Genomic DNA, 13,939 nt, shown 5'->3' with positions numbered 1-13,939 from the left:
CAGTGGAATGTCTAAGGGGCACAGAAGCCAAGTGAAACAGCTCCAATGGCCAAAACTGGTCAATCTGGCAAAAAAATAAGTAACATACCACTGGATTATAACTCAAAGTACAAAATAAATATCCATGAGTCCATACTTCCTCAAGGAGGAAGAAAATAATTCCCAGCCCTTGAGTGTGGGCTGTGCCCAGGAACCTTCTTCTAAAGAGTCAATATGGAACGGGGTAGAGGGGAAAGTAACTTTACAGTGGAGAAACCTGTAACCAAATATTTCCTAAGAGTCATTTTATAATAGGATTAAAACCTAATAGAAAAGAAAATTTCTATATATAGCAGTTAAATACATTAGAAAGCAACTTACCTCCAGTTTAAAAGCCAGGCCTACAAATGGATGGGAATTGTCTCTTTGGGGGTTCATTAAGATTTTGGTTTTCTCTTGTGAGTCACTTAAAATAAAAGAAATACACATTTATGAGATGCAATATTTGATATTTCTTTTATATCAATTTGTTTCATCAGAATATTATCTGAGAAGAAGCACATGTGCAGTAAACATTTCTGGGTTGATTCGTAAGTGAAATTTCACTGAAAGGGATCAATAAGAATAACTTTTCTGGCCTTAATTACTGCATTGTGACAGAACCAGAGCAGAATAAAAAACACAAAAATAGTCTGGCAGAAAAAGAAAAATTATCAATGAGAACTTCAAAATTGTTTCTTAAAGCATTAAAAAAAAATACAATTGGTTCCAAATGGGTAAATTTTCTTATGATGTAAACTTTGATAATGAAATAAATCATATTTCTAACTTACAAATAGAATATGATATGGGAAGGTATAATAAATATTTTTCTCTATGCCAAAATTGTTACCCAAATAGAAATGGAGATTGATTTTTGTAAATTATGGGGAAAAACCCACAATCACAACTACAAGAACCATTCTTAAATACTTTCCCAGTGCACAAATGTTAAAGTCTTTGTGCATAAATTAAAAATTTCCAAGACTTACTCCTGATTGAGAATAGCATAATTTTGGACTTCAGATGGATTTGGGAGGTATTCTAAAACAGCATCTAAAAGAGGCTGAACTCCTTTGTTCTTCAAGGCGCTTCCCAAAAAGACAGGAGTAAATGACCTATTCAGAGTGGCTCTTCGAATTGCGAGCTACAAACGAAAAAAATTAATGATTAGTTTATCTTAAAGTTACATTTTGTGTTTCAGATCAATTACAAAGCGACGAATGAAATGAATTGATACTCTTTGGAGTACTGGCTCTGGTGAAGGCTGGAATCAGGTTCTCTATAATTTAAGATCAAAAAAAAAAAAGAAGAAAAAAGGCTATTTAACTTTCAACACTGCAATTGCTTTCAACACTCCTGGAATGTCACTAACTTTCAATTTGGCAAAAAAAAGAAAGAGATATATATACACACATACATAGAAAATAAACACACACAGAACAGTGTAAATAGTATGTTAACAACTGTGTAAAAGAGAGGCAACAGCAGTGTACACACACACACACACACACACACACACACACACACAGGCTCTGGAAAGATACACCAGAAACTATTAACCGGCAACCTGTTTTAGGGACAGGGCAGAGAACTGGGCAGATGGGAGCCAGGTGGGAGACTTTTTCCTGTGTACCTTTGTATAGTTGTTAAACGTTTAAATGATACGAAAGTTTAAACTGTATGAAAGTATCACCTATTAAAAAAACATTTAACTGATTTGTTTTTTTTTTTTAAAGGACATACATACAGGAAGCCAAACAGTACAAACTGCTCATAAATTAAGGGCCGTGATAGTAACAAGGCTCTAAAATAACGACCTCCTGGTCGTGTCCCAACCCCTCGTGCAAGCACCGTCCATGTGTCCCAGCCTCATTCCTTACTGGCTACTGGGCTCAGAGGGAGCAGTGGACCTTTAGCTCTAGCAGCTGGAAGAGGCCAACAGCAGTGCTGTGCTGTGGCCACAACCCACCACTGCAGAAATATGCAGCTGCATACAATTATTTCTCAGTCCTCAGGAAAAACAGAAAACTAGTTATCCTAAAAAGCTTAAAGCAAAACATTTACAACCACAATTTCTAAACATCACAATGAAAAGTAGGATAACAGCTGAGCACAATAAAAAGGAGTATAAAAAGGAGAAAATAGGCATGGTAAGAAAGCAATTACTATTTGGAGCTATCTTAAAACACTTGCCTTTGCTGTTGCTAGGGACCAGAAATGGCTTGGTCACTAATCACTTAGGCTACCCTAGGCCACAAGGTCACATCTTTTGACTTTCCAACCCTCCCTATATGCAACAGTAGGAACATATGAATCTTACCACGCTTAACTTTACATCCATTGAATAGAGAAACACATGAGGGTGGCTGATAAACAGAAAAAAGGAGAAATTAAAGCTAACCCTATACCAGCCTAACAAAAGCTTTATTTTCCAGAAAATTTCCCTTACTTTTATAAGAATCACATTCACACTTGAAAACCGTTGCCTTTCCACTGTCCCTAATAACAATATACCCAACAACAACATAGAAACTAAAGTACACCCATGTATCCTGGCAGAAACAGTAAACATAGCAGGGCTGAAACTGCCCTCCTTATAAAGGCCTGCTTGCAAGGCTGGGCCCCTGGCTGAGGCCTGGAGATCTGGATTTCTGGGAGGTTCCCAGCATTCCCAGAACTGGTAAGACTGGTTCACTGTGCCTATACTGTTGTACAAACAATGTGATGTGTGCTAAACACCTACTTTCCTTCTGGGAGTCTGGAATTTGGTACATGCTAGGCAGGGGGTGTCTATGTGACCAGCCCCCAGTAAAACCTTGGCACTGAGTTTCTAATGACTTTCCCTGGTAGACATCATTTCACAGGTGCACTCACAACTTTCCGCTGGAGGAAACAGGCAAGCACTGCAAGACTGCACTGGATGCCTGGGAGCTTACGCCTGGTTTCTTCTGGACTTCACCTCATGTGCCTTTGCCCTTTGCTGATTTTACTTTGTATCCTTTCACTGTAATAAATCATAGCCATGAGTGTGATTATGTGCTGAGTCCTTACTCCTAGTGAATCACAGAATCTGACATATTCCCTTTCATAGATCGAAACCTAACTCTCTATTGTGGTTCCTGGGTTACAGTGCTTGACTTTAATTAAGGCCCAGACCTACACTTTCCTACGTGGTGTTCCTTACTCATCAGACAGCTGAGGTGATAATGCCTTTCTGAATGGTAAAGAACTCAAGCTATGAGATATATTAGTAAGCATCTCAGCTTCAATGGGGTTCTTTCCTTGTGCATTTGATCTATAAACTCCCTGAGTGCAATGTCTTACACACAATAATTACTTATCTGATCTCTGCTAAGGGCACCAAGTGGTTTGGCAAAATAAATATCAGTCTTTTTATGATTTTTATTTTTATGATAAAATATACATAACAAAATTGACTATCTTTACAATTTTTAAGGGTACAGTTCAGTGGCATCAAATACATTCACATTGCTGTTACTACTATCCACCTCCAGAACTTTTCACCATCCCAAAGTGAAACTCTGTACCCATTAAACTTCCCATTCTTCGCCCCCCCCCCAGCCCCTGGTAACCACTATTCTACTTTCTGTCTCTAGGAATTTGACTATTCTGGGTACCTCACAGAAGTGGAATCATACAATATTTGTCCTTTTACGTCTGGCTTATTTCACCTAACGTCATGTCCTCAAGACTTACCCATACCGTAGCATGTATAAGAATCTGATTCCTGGGCTTCCCTGGTGGCGCAGTGGTTGAAAGTCCGCCTGCCGATGCAGGGGACACGGGTTCGTGCCCCGGTCCGGGAAGATCCCACATGCCGCGGAGCGGCTGGGCCCGTGAGCCATGGCCGCTGGGCCTGTGCGTCCGGAGCCTGTGCTCCGCAACGGGAGAGGCCACAACAGTGAGAGGCCCGCGTACCACAAAAAAAAAAAAAAAAAAAAAAATCTGATTCCTTTTTAAAGCCCAAAAATACCCTGCATTATATGAATATACCAATTTTGTTTATTCATCGATGGACATTGGGTTGTTTCCAACTTTTGGCTATTGGGAATCACGCTGCTATCAACATTGGTGTACAAATACCTGAGTCCCTGCTTTCAATTCTTTTGGGTACACAGAAGTGGAATTGCTGGATCATATGGTAGTTCTAGGTTTAATTTTTGAGAAATCACCATACTGTTTTCCACAGTACATGCATCATTTTACATTCTCCAGCAATGCACAAGGGTTCCAATTTCTCCATATCCTCACCAACACTTATTTTGTTTTTTAAATAATAGTCATCCTAGGGCTTCCCTGGTGGCGCAGTGGTTGAGAATCTGCCTGCCAATGCAGACAACACAGGTTCGAGCCCTGGTCTGGGAAAATCCCACATGCCATGGAGCAACTGGGCCCGTGAGCCACAATTACTGAGCCTGCGCGTCTGGAGCCTGTGCTCCGCAACAACAGAGGCCGCGATAGTGAGAGGCCTGCGCACCGCGATGAAGAGTGACCCCCACTTGCCACAACTAGAGAAAGCCCATGCACAGAAATGAAGACCCAACACAGCCATAAATAAATAAATAAATACATTGTGTATAAAAAAAAAAAAAAATAGTCATCCTAATAAGTAAAGTGGTATCTCATTACGGTTTTGATTTGCTTTCCCTAATGATTAGTGATGCTGAGCATCTTTTCATTTGCTTATTGGCCATTTGTTATCTTCTATGGAGAACTGTCTATTTACAAATTGAATACCAGTTTTAGGCGGGGATCTTCTCTTTATTTTTTAAGAGCTGAACAATCAAGTAAAAAAAAATCTATATAGCCTTCCAAATAGTACAACAGGGTACATTTCTAATTTATCTTCTTTCTTCTTAATAAGACTATGTCCAAGAGGTTGGCAGTGTATGTATCTTTTTTCTTAGAACTATGACTCCTTTCCCATTTTACATAACTCACTACTTAAATAAGAGAATAATTTGCCATGTCAACTATTTTTTTAAGAAACCAATTATGTTAACAACTTTGCTCCGATTTCATTAATAAAACCCCTGCATAAAAGTACCATGTCCCTTCCCTACAAAAAAACAAAACAAAACCAAAAACCCTCTTTTTTCTTATTAATATAAGATTAATTTTGAGAGCACTTGCCTTTAAATCACAAATTGAGGGAATTTTTTCTTCCAGAAACATCTCACCAAGTTGCTCATCTGAATTAGCAACACATTCAATCAGCTCCTGCCGGTGGTCAGCTGCCGCCGCCCTGAATTCTGCTGGAATTTCCCCATATCGAACAACCTGACTAAAAGTAGAAATGTTTTATTTTGGTACTTTAAGAATATTCAGTTAAATTGTAAATCGACTATACTCCAATAAAGATTAATTAAAAAAATATTCAATTAAACATATAAGCACCAATGAAAAAGATAAACTAATGGCCAAAATATTTTTTTAGATAAGAGCTCTGATATATTTGCATTAAAATCACAAATAAGAAAAATGTGAATCTTTAAAATTCAGAATAGTGGGCAAAATACTTTAAACAAGCAAAGCAAACTGCTCAAGGTTGTACTACTAGAGTAAACAGATGAGCCATGATTCAAAGCTAAACTGACTCCAAAGTCCATGAGTACAGTTGACCTTTGAACAACACAGGTTTGAATTGCACAGGTCCACTTATACACGGATTTTTTTCAATAAACATGAAAAAATATATGTGTATAACACTGTATACAAAACTTGTATTGGGGCTTCCCTGGTGGCGCAGTGGTTGAGAGTCCGCCTGCCGATGCAGGGGATACGGGTTCGTGCCCCGGTCTGGGAGGATCCCACATGCCGTGGAGCGGCTGGGCCCGTGAGCCATGGCCGTTGAGCCTGCTCGTCCGGAGCCTGTGCTCCACAATGGGAGAGGCCACAACAGTGAGAGGCCCACATACGGCAAAAAAAAAAAAAAAAAAAAAAAAAACTTGTATTGAAGTGGACAGCCTATCATTATATAGGAATAAGATAAGTGATATTTAATATGAAATTAATGTGTTAGTTTTCTGTTTTATAACTTTGCTTTCAAAGAATTATATCACCATACAGTACGCCTTTCTCACATAATTAAAGAAACTGTGTATCATCACAAGTAATTTTTTTTAAAAGTCACAATGCTTCCAATACTGTATTATGAATATGATTATATGATATGCCATAAAAAATTCTATAACGACTCATTCGTTAGCATACAGACAAGGCTACTGCATTACATCAATTACACTAGGCTACCATAAAGCCATGTAGCGCTGCTTCTTCCTTATCAATGTATGAACTGTTACACCTGTATATAAATATGAATTTCTTTTCATATTTTATCTTTTCATTTTTGATATCTAGTGTTAGTAATACATATAACATCTACAGTGCTTTGACTCATACAAGATTTTACTGATGTAGGCATTACTTTCTATATTGATAAATAACAGTACAATACTATAAATGTATTTTCTCTTATGATTTTCTTTAACATTTTCTTTTCTCTAGCTTACTTTATTTTAAGAATACAACATGTAACATACAAAATATATGTCAATCAACTGTGTTATAGGTAAGGCTTCCAGTCAACAGTAGGCTATTAGTAGTTAAGTTTTGGGGGAGTCAAAAGTTATACTTGGGGCTTCCCTGGTGGCGCAGTGGTTGAGAGTCCGCCTGCCGATGCAGGGGGCACGGGGTTCGTGTCCCGGGCCCGGAAGATCCCACATGCCGCGGAGCGGCTGGGCCCGTGAGCCATGGCCGCTGAGCCTGCGCGTCCGGGGCCTGTGCTCCGCAACGGGAGAGGCCACAACAGTGAGAGGCCCGTGGTTCTGATATACAACAATGTTTAAAAGCCTCTTCTTCAGTAGACAGAAACGTGTGCCCTGGTAATTCTGAGGAAGCAGATTTATTCATTTACTTAAAAATATTTTTTGAGTATTTTGTACCAGACAGTTCTAGGGCTGGGTACACAGCAGCGAATAAACCTGATAAAAATCCTTGTCCCTTACATTCTAAGGAGTGAGAGATAAACTTTGTTGTCATTACTTAGTTGTCAAACAAAAAGTAAGAGTGAGAAATGCCTTGTCCACTGAATAGGCTTGATCTTTTCCCTACCTACAAGACGGTCGATAAGGATAAATTCTATATAGTTAACTGATCACAATGCCTTTCACCCACGTGCCAGACCAGCAATCTCAGATCCATAGCAGAAAAAGGAAACCCCTAATAAAGGATCTTTGGAGAGAACTGCCAGGCTACTGGGTCCACGCTTCAGAACAAAGGTTCATTTATGACTCCCCAAATTGTCTAGAATAGTGCCATTCAAACTGTGGTCTGCAGATCTGAAACATCAGCACGACTTGGGAGCTTTCCAGAAATGCAAACTCCAGGCCCACCCTACAGCTACTGAATTAGAATCTCTGAAGGTGAATCCAGAGATTTGTGTTTTAATAAGCTCTCTAGGTGACTTTTCTGAATGCCATGGTTTGATAACCACTGCGCAGTTACAATGCTTTGTATGCAAAGGTCTCTTCAAAAGTTGGTTGACAGACCAAAAACATTTCGAAAGTTACCAATTTGCTTTTTGTATTGCCTAAACCACATGTATACAAGTTTTAACTTCTTTTATATATTAAACTTTTTATTTTTGTAATCCCATGAAGTAGGGGAAATATTTATGATCCCTATTTTCTTCCCAGTTTTTATAATAATACCCAGAACACAGTAGCTGTTTCAGAAAAGTCTACAGAATGAAAGAATACATGGATGAATGCATGAACAAGTAGAAAAAGAGATATTACATCATTAGCCCAAGCTGAAGGTCTCCTTTCACCACACCGTGTATATCATAATGCAATATAAATATATCATCCAAAGAGTAACATACTCTCCCTTGGAAGGAATACTAAGCAAAATGGGAAGTAACTAGGATTAAAAGCATTAAAACAAAATCATCTTAGAGGATATTCTTCCAGCCACATTTCAAAAAGAAGTTTATATTTAAAGCACTCATCCTTTTCCTTCTCTTTGCTACTTTTTAAAATATAAGATTTTAATAGAATAGTATATTTTTAACACTTACCCAAAGTCTCCATCAAAATAGATGGCTCGTTCCTCAATAAGATCTATAATACCTTTAAAATCACCCTCCAAACCAATGGGTAACTGCACAAATGCTGCATTATGACTTACTTTAGACCTGAAAAATAAAAATACATGTTTACCCCTTTTTTTCTCCCCAAATCCCTCTGAAATGACAAAATAAATATAAAAAGAAATCAATGGCAGATCTGTGGAACTGATCAGCAGGTCAGAGCGGAGGATACAAAAGCATTTGGGAACAGACTGACAGCCAAACTCACTGTGCTCAGGAAGCCTCAACCCTATTCGGGCAAGAAAAAGAACTGTAAGATACGTATTTTCCCATCAGATCCCCAGAATACCCTGGATCAGAAACAGAAAAGGGGAAAACAGGTCATTGAGTGGTTGGCCAGGAAATTAAAGGATAGTGGGATAATTGTACCCACATCTCACTCTTGGATCAGCTGACTCTACTGAAGCTGAGTATAGCTATCTGAAAAGGAAGTTCCTTAGGGGGAAAACCTTAGAGTGGGTATTTAAGTCAGACACTCATCATCGGCCTGTACCCTCATCAGGCACAACCACCGAAGAGAAATCACACTCATTGGCAGGGATTTACACTCAAGTAGAAATATGCTCTAGCTAACTATGCTCTAGATTCTAGGTACCCATCTATAACTATGGATAGATAACTAAGAACCACCAAATATCTGAAGGAAATCAATAGCTTGAAAGAGAGGTGGGAGCTCAAGAAATGGTACTAACCTCCAAGGAGAAAGTTACTAGACGAAAATAAAATGTAAAGATTTAAAAAGGAATTACCTCTATTAATAAAGATGTCACAATAAAAGGGAAAGTTTATAGAAATTAACTACATAACTGCTGGGATTAAAAAGAACAAAAAACAGGCTAAATAACAGAAGGGATGCAGATGAATACCAGATTAGTGAGTTGGAAGACTGACCTCAAAAATTCTCTCATAACCCAGTGAAAAATTAGGAGACAGAAAGTATGAGAAAGTATGGTAGAAAAGTTAAGACACAGAGGCCAGATTCAGAAGTTTCAAGATCTGTTTAATGGGAGCTACAGAATGAGGTAACAGGTAAAAGGGAGTGGTGCAAAGAAAGAACCAAAGTAGTCAAATAAATGCTGAAACAGAATCTGCCTGGAATTCAGGAAAAAACTTGGCGCAAAGAGACCATCTATTGCCAACCACAAGTAAAATATAATTAGAAAAAAAAAAGTGAAAACGTTTCGTTATCCCAAGAAAGTATTACAAATGCCCAATAAAGAAAAATTTCACTCTCATGTTCTCAAAAACATCACTTCCATCAGAGAGCACACAGCAATACTGTCAGTTAAAGTTCCTCAACACGGTATCTTTTGTCATCAGACACATCACTCTTAGTCTCTCCACTACCACAAACCTTACTGCCTACATCCATCAGCTCTGCCATGTGAAACTTGGGTAGGAACTCTACCGCTACGTTTACAGATCTACAAAAGGTGAAAAGTGAAACTCCGGCTCTTTTCAAAGGCTGTGTGAAACACGTAGTATTGTGAAAAATGTAAAATCATATCAATACCACTGGGTTATGTCTGATTCAGAAAGGAAGTATTGCTGTTGTCTTAACAAATATGTTAACAAATAAAAGCAAGAGAATATAGAATACTAATTTAAGTCATTAATTAAAATTCCTCAAATGAAGGTTAAAATTGAAGATAATCCTCTAGGTTTGTCTAAATAAATGCACAGTACTTTTAGAATCTACCCTAGATTATAACTTCTCTAATTAGAGCAAAACACTACAAATTGCCAGATGGTTTTCTGAATTCACCTTCAATCTCTCTAAAATTTATGTCATATTTCTTCCATTTTACAGAGAAAGTAGTTGATGAAATCACATCACAAACCAAACTATGGACCTCAGTGTTCCATTTACTATGATAAGTCATACACATAGATGAATTTTAAAAAGGAAAAAAAATTTAAGGGGATAAAGCTTAATGACACTGAATTAACTGTCCTTCTGGATGTGAGGTTTGTTATCCGGATCATCACCCCCGCTCTGTTCTAAGGTTCAGTACCTCATTTGCTGCAGGGCCCTGGCTGGGTTGGAGCCCATTCGGTCGAGTTTGTTAATGAAAGTTAGAAATGGAACACTGTAGCGCTTCATCTGACGATTAACCGTCATGGTCTGGCACTGCACCCCTCCAACGGCGCAGAGAACAAGGATGGCACCATCCAGCACCCTCAGGGCTCTTTCAACTTCTATTGTGAAGTCCACGTGCCCTAAATGAGACAGAGAACTGTGTTAGGGTCTTAAAAAGCAGTATGAATTTTTACAACATGCACAAGTAAAAGTTCGTCTATCTCTGATCATTACGTAAGTCTTCTAATTAAAATATGAACCCCTTAAACCACCAATACTGTTCACTTACCACAAGGTTCAGGGGCTCAACAAAATCACTTCAAAAGATACTAGGGCATGGGCATCTTTGGAATCAGCTGCAACATGTAAAAGGCAAGAACATTCCTATTCACAACTTCCTTGCACTATTTTTCAAAGAAACCACTTAAAGATGAAGTATTCTAGGTCCCAAGTCAGATTTCTCTAATAGGGAATTCACAGTCACACTTTTGACTATTATTTTATACTCAAAAATGAGCTAGATCATGGTAAAGAACTAAATATGCCACTGCCAAAACAAGCTGCAATAAAACCAAGAACTTAGCTCACCAGGAGTATCTATAATGTTGATATTGACATCTTTCCACATGGTATAGGTGGCCGCTGACTGAATAGTGATTCCTCTTTGTCTTTCTAGTTCCATGGAATCCATGACAGCACCAACTCCATCTTTACCTTTTACCTAAACACAAGCACAGCAATTCAGATTTCTCTGTCGCTGCATTCCAAGAAGGGAAGAAATCTTCACAGATGGAACCAGAACACAGATAGTTAACTGATGCAATTTTCAGAGAAACCTAATTGTCAAACCATATCATCTCATGGAGTAGAAAATTGATTACAGGTTTTGCCCTCTATTAACCCTAACCCTTTTTTCATTGCCTTTTTTAGTAGCTGCTACGACTGAGCATTACCTGGTCTTAGAGCCATCCTTGCTCCCTCTGCACTGTTCCTGCCCACCAGCCCTGTGTTAGTCTGTGAGCAGATATGCAGAGAAGAGATTTTTCCCTGCTGTGTTTCTTGTGGACTTTGAGGTCTGGGTGGGAAGAATTCAGCTTTTAAAGTCTGTGATTTAATGAGATGATCTTCATCTGAAGTAACATTTTTAAGTGGAGAGTTGAATTACTCAATAATATGTAATGTCTTCAGGAGAGTTCCAAGATTTTCTAAAATAATTCTTTCCTGACATATATATTTTTTAACTATTAAACTCATTTTAAACCCTTTTTCCACTTAACATTATAAACATCTCTCCATAACTTTTAAAAGTATGTAAACATTATTTTAATGGCTGCTTAAGGGTACATCATACTGACTTAACATTCTTCAAAAACAGCCTACTCAGTATACCCACAGTTATGGTCTCTAGAAAGATTCCTCAGAGCAACATTTCAAGCCAACCTGATCTATCCATTTTGTGACTCTGATTAAAGATCCACTGTTACCATTCTTTTAACCTTTCAGGTTTGTAAAGTTTCTTAAATCCTTATAAAACAATTAAAACCAAGGCCAAACTAATGGCATCAACCATGAACCACATACCTCATGCATTTTTGCAATTCTGCCAGTGTAGTAAAGCACTCGTTCTGTTAATGTAGTTTTCCCAGAATCAATGTGAGCTGAGATTCCAATATTTCGTATCTTTTCATTAGGTATCACCCCTGATGAACACCATCGGCAAATCTTCCAATTAGCCTGAAAAAAAAAGAGAGCTCAATTCAATGCACTTTTCATGAGAAAACAGTGTACAATTAGAAAGGGTTTAGTGGACATCTTTCCTCCAAGAAATCTCAATGGACACAAAACGTCATGTGATTGTCTGAAAAGGCAAAAGAAGGAATGTCTCAACCTGCAACTCCTGTAACCAAACAAGAGGCTGCAAGAGAGTACAGAAAAGACATACTCTTAAAAATAAATAAGTCAGAAAAGATATATTCAAATAAATTAATTAAATAAATAAAAGGAGACAGATACTTTTACCGGATGGCACAAGTTTGAAAATATACACTGGGGCTGATAAAATCAGAAAAACTGCTCCCATCAACTACTTTAATAGGAAATATAGTTTTTACTCTAAATTTCACTTTGATTTTTTTTTTCCCCTTCCTCCTTACTGTAGTTCACAGCTAGCAAGGATGTTTGGGGACTTATATGCTCTATGTAGTGGTGCCAATAGCTTCAAGGCAGCCCACAAAAGGTCTCCAATTCCTTTCTACCCCAAAACAATTAGTAACATTAAAACAACAACAACAACTTTATTTTACTCTGGTGGTGATTGGGAATCCTGCATTTATGGAAACAAGACACAATATACATCTCTCTATATAGGACTGCCCAACCAAAATGCACTGCACCCACTTCTGGGAAAAGGGAAGAACTTGGAAAACCTGGGTAAAATGGAATCTGGGTGATCGGCGCTTGGTTGATTAAATCCCACGGATATCAGCGAGCAAAGCAAAGGAGGTTTGCATGACAGGAAAGGCTCAACTCCTACCTAATCCTAGTCCACTCTGCGCTCCCCGCGCCCCCCACAAAAGGCAGACACAGAACCAAAGAAAGGTACTGGGAGGGTTGGGCTCCAAATCAAATAACCCAGGGTCAGCTGAAAGAGGGATCAGTCAGGCCAACGACACGCTGTAATGAGAAGAGCACGGCATAACGAGTCAGAAGCCCTGGATTCGAGCCCTGGACACACTAATTTTTCCGTTGTCTCGACCTTCACTCCAGTCACCTCTCCTCTCTAAGTTATACCAAACATAAGAGGCTTAACCGTAAATCGGAGGCCGCCGAACCTCCCAGCGCACCGAGACGCTGCTCATTAATAACCAGCAGCTGTGCAGATACCGAGGGGCTTTTCAGCGCAGAAGTCGACAGCTCACATTCAGAGCTATCAGTAAGGAGATGCCAGGGAGGGTAGGAGTGTCACTTCCTCCCCGGCTTCGGACACACCGCAAGGTCCCGGGGACAGTCCGTGGTGCGGTGTCGCCCTGCCGGACTCCACTACCTGCTTCCATTGCCAACCCAGGGCGGCGGGGACCCGCGGGAGCGGCCGGCTCTCCACAGCCGCGGCGGCGGCGGCGGCGGCGGCGGCGGTTCCCAGCAGCCTCATGGCTAGCGCAGAACAGACGCGAAGGTCTTGCAGCTCCGGCCTGTCCCGGCAACCAGCACCGCTACTACAGGCGTTCAGAGGCACGCCGGCAACCACTGCCGGAAGAGAACGTCACATGCGGAGGATGAGAGGGCGGGGAGAAAAAAAGAGAGAGGGAGAAGCTTCCGGTTCTCAGAGCCGAGCAGCACCCTCAGCTGCCAGGATGCCCTCTGCCGACTGGGAAGAGGAAGTGCAGTCACTTTGCGGAGCTAATCAGGGTTTTGGCACTGTCCCAGAAAGATGCAGCCTTTAAACGTGGTTGTTTTCCCCATACAGCAGAGTGGAGAGACGTTTATTAGAATTTACGTTAAAAAATGCAAAATTGTTATCTATGCTACTACAGAAATATGAAAAAATAATTGATCTATAGGATGACCTGTAAAGAACGTGGAAAAATAATGAACTATCTACAAGTGCTTTTTCTCCTTTCAAAATGTTCCATCTTTGTTCGATGTTAAACATTATATGTCCAGTCCAT

At 39.5% G+C, this 13,939-nt stretch overlaps 1 protein-coding gene across 1 annotated transcript in view; it reads right to left on the bottom strand.

Moving 5' to 3' along the window:
- The window catches only part of GFM1 (G elongation factor mitochondrial 1), a 43,516-nt gene extending 29,987 nt beyond the window's left edge, over nt 1-13,529 (bottom strand). The window contains exons 1-8 of the mRNA XM_007454117.1: nt 13,318-13,529; nt 11,856-12,008; nt 10,863-10,995; nt 10,210-10,414; nt 8,123-8,239; nt 5,176-5,326; nt 1,011-1,165; nt 361-445 (exon numbers count right to left, since the gene is read on the bottom strand). Of these exons, the coding sequence (XP_007454179.1) occupies nt 361-445; nt 1,011-1,165; nt 5,176-5,326; nt 8,123-8,239; nt 10,210-10,414; nt 10,863-10,995; nt 11,856-12,008; nt 13,318-13,422 (1,104 nt within the window). The 5' untranslated portion in view covers nt 13,423-13,529. The remainder of the gene's footprint in view (nt 1-360; nt 446-1,010; nt 1,166-5,175; nt 5,327-8,122; nt 8,240-10,209; nt 10,415-10,862; nt 10,996-11,855; nt 12,009-13,317) is intronic.
- Between the last annotated feature and the right edge of the window lie 410 nt (nt 13,530-13,939).

The sequence above is a fragment of the Lipotes vexillifer genome, unplaced genomic scaffold (assembly GCF_000442215.2).
Source record: "Lipotes vexillifer unplaced genomic scaffold, Lipotes_vexillifer_v1.1 scaffold641, whole genome shotgun sequence".
NCBI classification, from domain to species: domain Eukaryota; kingdom Metazoa; phylum Chordata; class Mammalia; order Artiodactyla; family Lipotidae; genus Lipotes; species Lipotes vexillifer.
The sequence above is the reverse complement of the archived record's forward strand: the minus strand, read 5'-3'. Positions and strand labels throughout refer to the sequence as shown.